The following is a 14568-nucleotide window of genomic DNA, read 5'->3' on the forward strand; positions in this document are numbered from 1 at the left end:
ATAGCTCCAATTCGCATGCGTCTCGTCTTCCGTCCCGACTTTGTAACAGACAAGCCACCGACTAACAACCACCGACACTCGGAAGCCTCATTTACCTATCCATTTGTTTCTCCATATACTCCCAAGTCGGGCAAATCTCACAAACTCTCTCCAATTTCGCGACATCCATCACTCCACACCTTGCTGGACAGGTCCTGCTACTTATTTTCTGTTCTAGCCATGTAAGGTGCCCTTCTTCCTTCCATCCCCTTGGGCTTCTAGACTAACTCCCTACCTTTTCCTGGTACAGGCATTGATGATTTTCTGAACCTTCTTGTCATTCTCACTAAAGATTTTGCCGAGCTTTGCAACGGCAGAGTCAGGCATGGCCTTGCGTGCTTTGCCAGCATCCGCCAAGCTCTTCTCGGACCTTGTACCTCCTACGAATCCCATCAACATGCCCATGATGGCAAAGGGCGCCGACCCCGGGTCCTCGACAATGTCATAGGCAGTCATTCCCACGCTGCCCGCAACGTCGATAAGGGTAATGATGCGTGCGATCATGGCCATTCCACCAAACAGGGCTCCGCCAATCTCGCCAATGATGGGGATCACCATCAACACGATGCTCAGGATGAACGTGATGAGATTCTTCTTGTTTTGCTTGATGATATCGGAACCCGTCTTCTTGATGCCGTTCATGGCGTCAACGGCTTGTTGTAGCATGAAAACGGGCATGCTGGCCGCCGTGACAATGTCTGCGCTATCGACTTCGTTGGTGTGGGTAGCCACCAGAAAGTGCCCGGTTAGCAGGCTGTCAACCAGACTTGTCATGTTGGCCATGGCCGCCTCCATCACCACTTTGGGGTTGGGGACCTCGATCTGTTGGTAGGTAAAGGTAGGTACCCAATGTCAGCGCTTGTCTCTTCGACGTGCAAGTTTGGTTTCAACACTTACTTTGTCCTTGTCGATAGCTATAGGAAAGTTACTCATGCTCGTGACCTTCGGTTTGCAGAGCTTTGGTCTATTGCCCGTGCGGATATGAGCTCCATCGTCACCATACATGTCGTCGTCGCACTGTTTCTCAAGTTTCCACTCGCCGAAAGTGATCCATTCCTTCGCTATTCCCAGTTTCTCGTCGACCTCGGCATAAAACCCCTTTGCATCACGCAAGGTATAGTCGATGTGCCAGTTATCAACCGGGAGCCTCTCCAAGACGATGTACTGACAACCCTGTTTGTCCGAGTACTTCTTTCCGTTTATCGACACCACACAGTCAAAGTACTTGAGTCCGGGCGACTTCATACTTCCTGGATGGGCGAACTTCTCCAGCTGCGGGCCGACGCTCTCCCTGATATATTTTTCATAAGTGGAAAACAGCTTATCATATCCCTTGAGGCTCTCTCGATACTCGCTTCCGATGCCCAAAAGCGTCTGGAGCAGGATCTCCAGCGCCCATTGATTCCAGCATATGGAAGGAATCGACCCGGTGTCAACCGCGTTAACAAGATCGTCCAACGTCCGCGGCGCCTTGTCGGGATCGCAGCTTAGCGCCTCGATGGGCGTGAAATCCATGTACTCTCCCTCAATCGGGTCATAGTCTGGGCCCCAGCCCTCGTCGTCGTCGTACACGCCATCATCGAAGCAAATGTCAGTTGGGCAGTAACCACGCTGACAGGCGAAGCCACAGAGGCCATAGTCGAGCAGGCCAGGCAGAGACTTCATGCTGGCCCTGGATGGTATGGTGGGGTCAAGGATGTTGGCAAATCCCTTCTCGATTTCACAGACGCACACCCAGAACGGGCAGTACCCATGGCTGCAGCTGAATTTACAAAGCTGCTCAAAGCGTTCTTCTCCTCCCCGCGCCCTGCCGGAATCACAATATTGGGGTTCGAAAAGAGAGGCCGGCCGCACTGCAAGTGCCACCTTCTTGGTGGAGCAGTAGTCGGAAAAGTCGGAGCAGTTGCCGTAGTTGCACGCAAAGGAACAAAGCCCCGACACACTTTCGTCCATGTTGCTCGTGGGATAGCCCTGGACGCCCGTCGGCTTTGGCAGAGTAGGGGGCTTGCCCAGTCGAGAGCAGACACAGGCGGTCTTGGGACAGTATCCCAACGAGCACGTGAACTCGCAGAGGTCTTTGACGAGTTCCATGCCCGTCCCGTTGACACAGACAGCCTGGCTGATGTCTGCCGCTTGCGCGTTAATGGCCGACGGGGCTACCGCACCAGCCACATACGCGTTGTGGTTTGTGAACCCGTTCCATTCTCCGCAGGATTCGCCGCGCCGTGGTTCGCCGTTGATGACCAGGACTGTCTTGCCTCTCGTGATGGTAATCTGGACTGGCCCCTCGAACCCATTGCCGCATTCACCTAGATACATGCCGGGCTCGTCGTTGTCGGGACCCTGGTAGACCTTGCAGTCCTTCATCCTACCGCCAACGCTGCAGGCGACCTTGTCTGGCTTGCCGTTCAGCAATGCAGTAAAATGGATCTTGTCGTCCAGTTCCCCTTCGGGGGTGAATTCCTGTTGCAGCTGAGAAGCGGTATTGACGACCGTTCCGTTATGGTCGCAGTACGCCGGGTTGACCAACATATACCACGCCACGGCTCGCTCATAGTCAACCCTGGAGACGTTGTTCTTGTACATGTCGATGACAAACGGCAGGATGTCACGCCAGGCGTCGTGAGGCAGCGTCCCGTAGTTGAACGGAGCCCTGCCAATGTCGAAGGCTGCCATGGCGTGCTTTCGAACCGGGCCGATGTAGTGAGACTCGCCGTAGTCGTTCCACGAGATAATCTGGATGAACTCGGGCTGCCACCACTGCGCCTGGATCCAACGGTCACCCCACGCTCGGTCACCACGCCAGATCCAGTTCTTGTTGTACCCGGGCAGATTGGTGTAGAACCACGGCGAAACCGGCATCATGTACGGCTTTCCGTTCAGGTACTGGGCGTACGAAGCATCCGTGTACGTGTACATGTCCCAGTCTCCCCAGGCCCATGCCGCCCATGAAAAGAGCCCGTCAGCGACCCCGCCTCCGGCAGCCATCGCCTTCATGGCCCCAAAAGAAGACCAGTCGGGCATGAAGAAGCAGGGCGTTTGTCTCTTGATGTCGATCCAGTCGTCGGCCCGGTCGGGCCCTTCAAAAGTCGAGACAAAAGGCTTGCCGTTGTGGTGGAAATAGGCGCTGCTCGAACCATACTTGGTGATGTATTCCATCACCGTTTCCTTGGGCCAAGGCCCGTTGCCGGCGTAGTCGAACGAGAAGAAGAGCTGCATGCCCTCACTCGCGGCGGCGGAAAACGCGGCCGAGAGCGACTTCTCGTTGGTCGCTTCGCCGTAGGCCATGTTCAAGGCGAAGGCGTCAATGTGTGCCTTCTTGGCTTGACGCATGTCATCCAGCCAGTCGCTTGTTGTGTAATTCTCGGTATTGCCAACCTTTAAGGACACACACACAAAGTTAGCATCACAGCTGGGCTGGGCTTGATTTTGTAAACATTCAATGCAATGGGCCAGAATGCATCAATGGGGGCGGACTGGAATCTCGTTCATACCATAAAGTGGGCAAACACAGCTTTTGCCGTGACCTGAGTCACGGTGGCGGCGACAGCCACCGCCAGAGGTAACCACCGCATGACGTTGCAAGCTTTGCCGGTGATTTGGGTTCCAAGGCCAAGGTAGCGGCGTGTGTAGGTAAGGAAAGAGAAGGGTCGATAAGATGAGTGAACCAGCTATCTCTCAGCGAGGAGTGAGTGTCTGCGAGCAACCTTTGGTACATGTAGAGTTGTCTCTTTCTATGGTTTATGAAGTTCTTGTTCGACGCAGGCAACGCAACAAGACCCAGTCCCAGTTCTGGATGCCTCTGGGATATGCTCCGATCATCAACCGAGTTGTTACCTAGGTCTGCTCCCACCTGCCTCCTTGTCGGACTGCGGACGGATAGAACGCACGGAAGCGTTGCCGGAGCCGCCCACGTTGGAAAGTCTCGACTCTCGAGATAGTCGCCTACGACCTTGAACCCGACTAGACCTCTCTTCTAGGAAGTAGTCGGGGCAAGTCACCAACATGATACCTCTAGGCTTAGGTAGGTAGGTAGGTTCCTTCCCATGTTTGCAGAGTTTTCGAAGATGTGTGCTTCATCACATGAAAATCACACCATTCCAGGGTCCCGAAGGATCTACTAACAACTTTACAATGTAGTATATGCACGCTCGTCAAACGATAACTCACGGCCCGGGCTTCCCAACTTGGTTGGTGACATGGAAGGCAGTGGCAACTAGGTATGTCCCTCTTAGGGGTGCATGTACCTACCCACTTGGGGTCGCTTAAAAAGTTCCAGTCCCGGCGGAACGGTTGTTGGTACAGGGTGGTATTGTAATGGCTGCACGTTGGGTCGTATACTCTAAACCGTTGCGGTTACCACCTACCGAGAGATACCCTTGCTCCCGTGCTGCCCAGCGCTACCAGACCCCTACCTGGAGGTGTTTTGCCTAGAGGTGGTTAGAAAGGCGCGATGGTGTTCATATCCACGACCAGGAAAAAGGCCAAAATTAAAGTCAGGATTGGGACCCCTAGTGTGTTGGTGCACTTGCTAATGTAAACTACATGTAGAAACCCAGGCTTCGATGAGAATCTAGAGGTATGCATGCCTCTAGGTAGAGGTACCTACCCTGATGAGGGCCTATTGCACCTGACAAACACACGGAGCGGAGCGGGCCAGTAGTCTCCAGGATTTGACATGATCCTAAAGTGTCACCGTTGATGGTGATATATCAACAAAGTCAGGTAGGTACCTCTACCTCTGTTTCTGCCGGGGCAACTCACTGAGTAGATGTAGCTTACCTCTACCTACACCGGGCTCTCTGAACATGCCCGTGGACATACATGTATTCTACGGACTACGGTAACTTGATTTTGGTTGGAACATCTCGCACCAGACATGCAAACGCCTGGACTTCTCGCTAAATCATCATATGCGCTTTCAAGGCGAACGATGAGACGTGCCGGTTTATCCGCGCGCATACACACGCGAAGGCAATGTACCCACGGATACCGTGTTCAAGATTGTGGGTGTGCAGATACTTTTAGAGGTACCTCCTCTTGTAAGTACGTACTTAGATATCTGGTAGGTACCTAGGTTTAGATGAGAGAAGGTTATTACACATGAGTGTACAATGTGAAAAGGGTTGAACGGGCGTGCTTGGAATGCTCATAGAATGACCTCTTAACCAACCCCTTTCCCTTTGGCATTCAAACTCCAGACTGGGATGTACATGTCTGGTTGATCTACATTCTTTGAACTTCTCGTTTCCTTCAACCTCTACATCCTTCATACATACATACCTCTACCTACCTACCTTAGACAATTCTCTGCAAACAACCTGAACCAACCTCCACGCCACACCATCGCAATGCTGGCACGCTCAGCATGGGCCTGGCTTGTCCTCATTGCAGCATGGGCAAGCCTTGTCGCAAGCAAGAGTCCTGCAGTTGTCTACGAGATGATGTCCGCCTACCACATTTACAACATTGCCTGGTTGTATGAGGGCGCAGACCAGCGGTACATCTATCCTCTCCTCGACAAGGACAAGGACAAAACGCTATTCGACAAGTCTTACAGGCAGCAGGGGCATCGAGGAAGCCTGGACAAAGGTCAGATGAACTGGGGAGAATTCTGTATGGCTTGGTTCAAGGACGACCGGTTGAGCCCTGACATGATCCCAGAACTGGATATGAACGATCTCCCGAAAACGGCCAAAGCGCTGTCGCTGGTCTCAGCGCCGTCCTTGGTGAGGCATGAACTCGCAGCAGGCGTATTCAACAAAAGTTATTATGTATTGCTCAAGGAGTGGATGGACATGGTGCTGAAAGCTCGAAAAAAATTGTAAGTTCCATGAGACTCATGTCACTCGCACCCAAGATGGGGGACACACCTACCTTGTTTAGAACCTGGAATAATTTGCTGACTCCTTTCGGCCACATATAGAGCTACAAGCACCATCGCGAAAGATTTGAAAGGCATGGGCCTTGCGAGCGAAAAGGCCGCCGATATTCGACGAGCCGAGTTTTGGCAGATGGAATATCTCGGTCAAGATATGAAACGTCTGTTCCCTGGGCTCGATATCAAAAGCAGGAAAGTCGATTTTCCCGAGTTCGAAGAACTATATAAAAGAAAGCGCGAGCTCACCGTTGTTGATGTGCTGGCAACTATTACCAGCCCCCTCAATAAGGCTAAGATGCCAGCAATCCTTGGGTTGCCGGATAATTTCGGCTGGGAGTTGAAGTTCATGAATGCGGTACACGACTATGGGGCGTCGACATACGGAGCGAACCCCAAGAGAGATATGGAGAAGAGCGACTGGACGGCACACACCCATCACAGGATGTTGATGGCTGTGGAAAGATTCGAGTTGGAGGCGAATGACTATTATGTGTGCGACGATTCATAAGCTGACAACTTCTGGTTATTGGCAGCCACTGACAAGATACAACATGCATGTATACATGTACCATGAGAGATGGTCATCATGAGGTGTGGACTGGGGACGGGAGTGTTACATGTAGTAGGTATCTGAGGCGGGACACTAGGTACATGTATACGGCTTGAGTGAAGCCGAAGGGACTTGAATGAGATGGAAGGAGTATATATAGGGTAGAGGTACCTATTTTCATATCGTCAACCCGGTGTTATGTGAAATCACAAAGGCAAGCACATGTATGTTAGTTATCTCTACCTTTACCACTCCATGGCTCTCTGTCGTCATTTTTTTTTTCTTTCGTTATTTGTTTTTTTTCATTCGTTAGGTCAGGTACTCTGCGCCATTGGTCTGAGAGTCGCTTCGAGACCAGACGAGTACCTGTATCATTGCGAAGCAGCTTGCCATGCCTTCCATTTGCAGCAAAGGTGCAGCCACGGACCTACTGCCCTGTTTGATAGGTAGGTAGGTAGGTAGGTAGGTAGGTAGGTAGGTAGGTAGGTAGGTAGGTAGGTAACCTCGACCTTGCTGAAGTTCCCGTCGTTACCACAGGAATCATTGATTGGGGGCATATATGGAATGGGGATTTCAACAAATGACGTGAAAAAAAAAAAAAAAAAAAAACCATTGCTTGCTAAGCACAGCACCCGAAACGCATTCTGGTCCAGCCCCCCTCACAAAATAAACGACCGGTTATTTTATTCCGCAAAAAAAATGCCAAAACTCAACTTGGTCACTCCAACTTGTCAGCCTCTTGGCAAAGTGCGATTGTTGAGACACTTGAAAAATGAATTGAAAAATTGAAGTAGCATCGAAGAAAAGAAACTTCATTTCCTTAACATTGTTTGTCGTTGTGCAATTACCTACTAGGGTACACATTCTAGGTTCCGTCGATGAAAAAGTTACAGTGGACTTGCAGCGCACTTTAGTGGACGGGACCGAAGTTTCCATGTTTTTGGGGTGGGGGCACCCACTGTAGGTAAGACACATCACCTGGCAGGCGGGGGGTCAAAAGTCGGGCTGGATGAGGAGCACTTTTAAGAATCTCGGCAAAATGCATCAACTCACTAGTTTCATAATACCGAAAGACATACCTACCTCTACCAAGAACGTATACCGGTATCCCATCATAGAGGATGCATGTTTCCATGTGTGCTCGCCTTTTGGCTTCAAGACGCGGAAAGAGCGATTTCGAAATCACGGGTCCATCGCATTAGACTAGGTACCATTGACCCAGGAAAGGGCTACTCGCCCCGACCCGACTGTCAGCATGAGTCTAGAGCGCATACGGAACCTACCACTACAGCGCGCTAAAAGGGCCTGTTTTGCCGATCCTGAATGAGGAAAGTTACATGTATTTGTGACTCTGCTATCTTCAACGACAAACTCGGACCAGATAGCGTGGAGTCTCGACTCTCGGCCAGCAGGGTTCATGTTGAGAAAGCGCAACAACCAACAACAATGACTGCAGTCGACACAGTGCTTTTCTTTTTCAGGAACCAAGAGGCAATAACCAACAAGCTTTTGCGGGCCGACAACCCCCTGCTTTTTCTTTTAGTGCAAGGTGTAGCGACAGAAAAGGCTTCAGTTGGTAGGCTATGTTGTATTGAGGTTCAGTTGGTCCTTCACCTTCCTCTTTGGCTCAGACTCCTCGTTCCTGCGTCTGCCACCGCGCCACTCTATCTCTACAGTCTACGCTCACACCATCAAGCGGAACTGATGCCATGTGCAAGGCGGATACCTTCTACCCTGACGCAGGTACGCTGCAGTCCACATCACACTGCTGCAGTGCCTAAGCCCCGGAAAAGGGGATCATCTCCGTCTCCCGGGTCCCGTTGTGCGGGATCCAGGCCTCGACGGAAAATCAGGAATAAGTTAGGGATAGCATTGTATACTAACCTGGAGCGGCTCGGGCTGGGGTCAGTCGTACTTGGACTAATCGCAATGAGGCGACTAAGTTCAGTACCTCGGAAACGTACACTACTTTCAATTGCATGATCCAGGCCGGTTTCGGCAGCTAGGTACCTCTATCCATGTCTAGACTAGGTAGCCAAGGTACCAGACCTCCAGTGTCAGGTAAAAGTACAACGACCAAGTGAAGGCACATGTTTTGGCCAGGCTAATAAGGTGGCTACCTACCTTATCTATGGATGCCTCTCTTAAAATCAACTGTTGCCATGCTCCCAAGTTGAACTGACCTTCAAGATATTGTTCCACCATCACATACAACCCACCTCTTTACCGGACCTCGAGCCGCCTGGGTCTTTTTTTTCAGTTTTTCCATCATGTCCGTCAAGTTTGCCATCAGCTCTGGCACTCTGTCACTGGCGCTATTGCTCTTCGGCCATGGCCACCTCACCAAGGCAGCAAAGGACCCGGACACTACTTATATTTACTTTGACAATATCCCATATCTTGCCAACGCCTCCAATGTCATCCCGATGTCCTGGTCCGCGCTGGAAGCCGGCTTTGCAGATCCCATCCGCGAGGACGTTGCCAATTTCACCGGTCTAGACTGGACAAAGCCGTACCCCGGGAGCCCGCTGCCAGGCTTCACTGCCCATCTGCGGATAGCGGACCACCTGCCTTTTCCGCCCGCTGTGACGGAGGAGAATGCCACAATCGACGTAGCAGCTCTCAACAACGGCATCCCACCGTCCATGAGAAAGGCAGATGGCCTCCCCAAGAGCATGCATCCCTCGTGGTACATCTGTCAGCACTACTATGTCAGCAACCTGCCTGACGCAGCCTCTGACGTTGCGCACGACTGCTCCTTTTTGCCGAGCCAATGTCAGAAGGACTTGAAAACCGACATGGTTGCGGACTGGGGAGCATACGCGGACGACTCGGGCGGTATCATGTGCAGCGGATGGTCCCTTGACACCATCACGCCAAGCTGCCAAGAGGCCCTGGGATTTGTGACAGCAGATGTGCTGGGTAAGTGCAATCTCATTGATTCTTGCTCCTGAACACATGTATCGAGGTTGACTAATTCTTGCTTTCGATATGTAGGTTTTGATGCGTCCTATCTCGAAGATGAGGTCGGGGCCAGAGATGCGACAGTGGATCAAGTCGGACGCTATTCGTGGATGGTTGGCGACGGTTTCCAGGAACCAAGCACAGGGACAACGTACCATGCTGCCGCCAACAGGACCTATCTTGTTGCTACTGTGTTTGGGTACAGTTCTGGGTATAAAAGTTCAGTCCAGCCGAGGGTGGAACTTTCATGTCTTCGACCAAAGTGGATCGCACCTCCAGAGCCCGCAGAGCCGACTGAGACCACCACTTCTTCATCCTTTGCTCCTTCTTTTACCTCTTCTTTTACCTCGACCTCGTCAGGCTCAGCATCTTCAAAGACAACGTCGGCGGCCTCTTCCATGTCATCGTCTTCTGGGTCCAGTACGGCTATGTCTTCCAAAACTGCTCCGGCCTCATCGTCGTCACTGACTCTGAGCAAGACTACTACTTCCACTGCGCCTGCATTGCCCTCCTCCACTACGCACTGCACAGGTATGTGTCATTACCAACCACCACCGTCTTTATGTTCCTGCAAAAAATTCTCCAAACTAACCTTTTTTCCTTCTTTCCCCCACCAGGTGGTACCACGGCTGAAGGGATTTCGGGCAATCTCCTCGGACTTTGTTCCTACAGCTGTGATTTTGATCACTGCCTCGACTCTGCTTGTGTCTGCACCCGGTTTGCGGCGGCAGCAGTTCCGGCACCAGCCCAATTGGCAGGGAAACACGGGTGCCCGGCAGACAATCAGAAACCTACCAACTCGGACTATGCGTATTATGTTGATTTGTGTGAGTTTATTTGCAGTCGGGGTTACTGTCCCGAAGGAGCGTGTAAATATTGCTGAGGAGGGGGAAACATTCATATTACAAGATTGTACAGTAAATAGGTGTATTCTGGGGGATATTGGCGAGTGAGTGGCGAGTTCAGTTGGAGACTCGTGGGGTAATAATGTAGTACTGTATACAGTCACATGTTTTCACATAAAAGAAAAATGGGAAGCCAAAAGACAGAACCTTCCCCCCTGCCTCTGAAGAAGCGGCAAGCCTGCATGTGTCAAACAGACGGGACGGGCCAGACTTTCCTTCCAAACTTTTGGAGCTAACCAACCCTGGCTCTTCTCCGCGCGCCGATCCTACGCCGTTAAGGTGCAACCTCAAGGGGCTAGGTAGGGTTGGGCAGGTACGTAGGTAGTGTAGTGATATTTACGTACAGGGGTATTAGTGCACCAAAGAGAAGTACGTACATAGGTACCTATCTAGGTAGGTACTGCAGTAGAAGTACCAGACGCCGTTTCTATTTAATCGTTACCTGTCCCTTTCCTCCATCAGGCACTGCACACGAAACACACCAAATGTCCATCTTCTTATCTGAAAGTCTGCCCCACGAAAGGCCTTCAGCAGCTTCCATTTCTTTTCTCACCAAATGGTTGATCAGCACAATTCCAAGTGGCTCGAGGATCAGCAAGGGCATATTTTGAGAACGCTGATTGATCAGCACATTTCCGAACCGCAAAACACCGAGTCGCCATCCATCAACGAACCTCAGCCCGGCGACATGTTCCAATCCATCAGCAAGCGTGACATGATTCTCCAGGAGGCTCGCGTCGCCTTACGTGGGGAGCGCCTTCCCTATGACTATGTAAGCGGACTCCTCTACTGCGTCATCCGCGGCATACGACACAACGAAGCCTTTGCCAGGTCTCAAGAGGTCGTGAAGCAGTGCAGGAAGCTTCCCGAGAGCAACTTTGCTCGGGCACGCAATGCCCGGCTCATCATGAGCAACCAGATCCCGAAAATGGTAACGGACGACGCTAAACCCTACTGTTTCTGGCACCCCGACATTCCCAGCGAAAGGACACTCCGTCGGCTGGTAAATCACTATCCCGACATGGCATATCTTGCTGGTCGGGCATGCGCCGTGGCAGGATACCATGAGTTGTATCATGAGCTTGACCTCCTTCCCGAGGTGTCGATTGCCGAAGAGGCTAGGGAACAAAATAACCCAGGATCCAAGGCCATCTTCGAGCACATCATGAAACAGCCGGTTTGCTACGCCGTCTTGGACGACTACACCAGGACTAACAATTACGAAAACCCACGGTGTCCGGCCTTTATGAACGGAGATACAGCCGTCCGATCAACGCTGGACGTGACAGTCGCCCCGGAGGATTATTGGGGTGAACATTATTTCAATCTGGACAGCGACGGGTTTCCGTTCGACATCACCGAGGACGGCCACATTGGCGAGGTCACGACGCACGCATCGTATAATCAGGCAGAGCAGGGAACACTACCGCCGGAACACGTCGAGCTGCTTTATTTACCTCTGCCCCTGCATCTGCCCACCATGGTCAAAGACCCGCTGATCATCATGGCCGCTTATGAAGGCAATCTGGACCGCTATCTCCGCTTGCGTCGGCCGCACATGATCATGGGCGAGCACGGCGCCGTCCTTCGCGGGATATACCACAACACCACCTTTGCCAAGTGGTGGTCGCTTCAGCCACGGGATGGACACAACTCGGGGTTTATCCGAGCAGCCACCCTTGCGCGTTTTATCATGGTCAACGACCTGTCGCACATGACGGAAAACGATCCCGATCCCGAAGCCAACCACAATGAGATCCCCGGCATGATCTGGTGGCCACTCGTCCCCGCCGAGAGAACGCTCGAGGTCCTCGCCAAACGTCGGCCGGACATGCACCTCCAAGTGGCCATGGCCTGCATCGCCGGAAACTACAAGGAGCTATGGGACAAGCTGGCACCGGAGCCATCCAAACAGCTGTGGGACATGGCTACTTCTCAGCGCGATGCTAGCGTCCGGAACCACTTTGTCGAGTACCTCGAGCGTCGTGCTTCCGAGCTAGGACAAGTGGCAGACGACCGCCCCCTCCCTCAGGGCCTGGTTACGGAGTGCGACTATCCTGCGCACGACTGGTGCTGGGACGCAGCGAGAGTCATCAAGGAACCGTTTGATCCCTTTTTACAGTACTCCCCGTGCTTTCTGCCTAGGGATATTGTCATAAAGGCGACGGACGACCGTTTTGATATGGAGAACATCTATGGAGCATTCGAGCAGCCTTGTATGGCTAGGTGGGAACTCCGTATGTGTGCGACGGTGGAGACGATGGCCAAAATACCGGATGGTGAGGATGGCTTGAGGTTGTATGATGATTGTGGTGATGATGAACAGGGGCCGTCAACCAAGGACACGGAGACGAATAATTCCCTAGAGGTATCTTCGAAAGAAGCGGATGACGACGACGTGGAAGCAAGCAGCCAGGATAACGACGGGAACATAACACCACGGACCGATCATGATCCATCCTAACAAAATTTCAAGACTTGATACTGTGGCTAAAATGCATGGTACCTTATATATACAAAGAAACGCACCTTTTACTCCGATGCTCGCTCGCGCCACCCTTAGTTGTGCTTTTCTTCATGATCTGATCCCAATGAGCCCCATCCAGATCCCTAGTGTAGTCAGCTCTTCCATTACACAGTTTGAGGCTATACTGGTAACCGGACTGGACTTCAAAACGGCCAATCCATAACCGTCCTCTCCTCATTCCTCCTCGTCACCTGCACCTCATCACCCACACTAATCCACACTTCGCGCTCCTCCTCCTCCTTCTCCTCCTCGTGGTCCTCACGCTCCTCCTCAACAACATAAACACTCTCCCCCACAAACGCATACCGCCCAAACACAGGACTCCACTTCATCCCGGATCCACTCTCCGATCCTTCATAAGTTTCTTGAGCACAGTACCCATCTCCCCCTTAGCCGGCTTGCCCGTGTCGTAGTCGACGTTGAGACTGGTGCAGCGGGCGCAGTTGCCCGTCAAGTGGAGTTTTGTTTTTCTCTTCTTCGCTTTCTTGTTGGTGGTTGTTGGTGCGGTGCATGTGTTGGAAGTTGACCTTGTGCTTGACCTGGAAGTGGAAGTAGAAGTAACAACAAGTTCGCCCCAGTAATCCTCCGCCCAGGCTTCTTCGCCTTGGTCGTCCACGACGAGGTTCGGGCGCATTTTGTACATTGGGACTTTATGTTGGGGGTGCGTTGTTGATTCAGTGGATTCTTTGGGAGACTCGGGGACCAGGCGGGCAGAGAGGTTGGATAGGGAAGATTCCGAGGTGATGAGCAGGGGGGCAACGTCGGTGAATGTGATCCATGGCTTGTTCGGTTGTTGTTGTTCTTGACCCTCCTCCTCTTCGCGTTCTCCTTGGATGGCGATGAACCCGGGAACCGAAATCGGGACGGTAGGGAACCAGGATACTATACTTGTTAGGGTAGATAGCCACCCCCCTCCTACACCTCCTGACTGCTGTGGTTGCTGCTGCAGTTGGGGCGTCGACTGGCCGGACTGACGCCTCGAGCTAGCATGCGAGTGTGTTGACGTCGTTGCTGTTGCTGTTGCAGGCGGCAGCAAACTCGTCCCCAGAATCTTCCGCTTCCCATCCCCAAGATAAACAAACATCACTTCAAGCCGAACCGCTCCGAAAACCACCGATCATACTCCTCCCCAACCTTGTAACACGTCGTCGGACTCCCATGCAAATCCACCTCCACGCACTCCAGCTCCTCGATCCTCGGCGGCGGGTCAAGTTCAACGGTGATCGTCTTTGCCTCCAGCCTCTTGAGTTTTGCGCTCTCTGCTTGCTCCCGCTCAAGCTCTTCCTCAGCTCCCTTTTGGCCAGCAGCAGGGGCAGGGGCGTGCCACTTCACAAGAACCTCTTTTGACCCATGTGCATCTTCGCGCGAGAGAATGGTCTGTTCGAAAAGCGCGCATTGCGGGTAGGAAGAAAGTTGCATCTTCTTTAGCTCGACGGACCCATCATCGCTGGCTTTGGTCTTGACGTGGTAGAGCATGAAGGTGCGGCCATATTTGATGCCTTGGGGGGGTGAGTTGGGCGTGTTGGAGGGGGATGGGGCGGAGGGCTTTTATGGGGTAGACGTAGAGCTGAGGAGGATGTTAGCAGTAGTGGTGATGAGAGTTCGGTGGTGGCGTGGGGTGTTGGTGTTTTGGGGGTTAGACATGAGGGGAATGGACATGAGTGGAGGGAGGCGCGGGAACATGAGTGACATGGAGTGACGG

General features: G+C 52.4%; 5 protein-coding genes across 5 annotated transcripts; 3 read left to right on the top strand and 2 right to left on the bottom strand.

The window, feature by feature from the left end:
- Window positions 1-270: 270 nt before the first annotated feature.
- Window positions 271-3614, bottom strand: NEUTE1DRAFT_126952 (uncharacterized protein; the record flags this gene model as incomplete). Its single annotated transcript, XM_009858998.1, has 3 exons — window positions 271-861; window positions 937-3417; window positions 3534-3614. The coding sequence occupies 3 exons, from the start codon at window positions 3612-3614 to the stop codon at window positions 271-273; spliced, it is 3153 nt and encodes a 1050-aa protein (XP_009857300.1).
- Window positions 3615-3666: 52 nt separating this feature from the next.
- NEUTE1DRAFT_119289 (uncharacterized protein) lies at window positions 3667-3944 on the top strand (the record flags this gene model as incomplete). Its single annotated transcript, XM_009858999.1, has 1 exon — window positions 3667-3944. One exon carries the CDS (start codon window positions 3698-3700, stop codon window positions 3878-3880), a length of 183 nt encoding a protein of 60 aa, XP_009857301.1.
- Window positions 3945-5276: 1332 nt separating this feature from the next.
- Window positions 5277-6428, top strand: NEUTE1DRAFT_150960 (uncharacterized protein; the record flags this gene model as incomplete). Its single annotated transcript, XM_009859000.1, has 2 exons — window positions 5277-5863; window positions 5966-6428. The coding sequence occupies 2 exons, from the start codon at window positions 5391-5393 to the stop codon at window positions 6426-6428; spliced, it is 936 nt and encodes a 311-aa protein (XP_009857302.1).
- Window positions 6429-8678: 2250 nt separating this feature from the next.
- Window positions 8679-13032, top strand: NEUTE1DRAFT_74574 (uncharacterized protein; the record flags this gene model as incomplete). Its single annotated transcript, XM_009859001.1, has 4 exons — window positions 8679-9392; window positions 9468-9965; window positions 10052-10282; window positions 11179-13032. 4 exons carry the CDS (start codon window positions 8741-8743, stop codon window positions 12801-12803), a joined length of 3006 nt encoding a protein of 1001 aa, XP_009857303.1.
- On the bottom strand, window positions 13010-14342 carry NEUTE1DRAFT_126955 (uncharacterized protein; the record flags this gene model as incomplete). The annotated part of the gene is made up of 3 exons (XM_009859002.1): window positions 13010-13210; window positions 13240-13849; window positions 13954-14342. The coding sequence occupies 3 exons, from the start codon at window positions 14340-14342 to the stop codon at window positions 13010-13012; spliced, it is 1200 nt and encodes a 399-aa protein (XP_009857304.1).
- Window positions 14343-14568: the final 226 nt, after the last annotated feature.

Source organism: Neurospora tetrasperma (assembly GCF_000213175.1).
Source record: "Neurospora tetrasperma FGSC 2508 unplaced genomic scaffold NEUTE1scaffold_81, whole genome shotgun sequence".
NCBI classification, from domain to species: domain Eukaryota; kingdom Fungi; phylum Ascomycota; class Sordariomycetes; order Sordariales; family Sordariaceae; genus Neurospora; species Neurospora tetrasperma.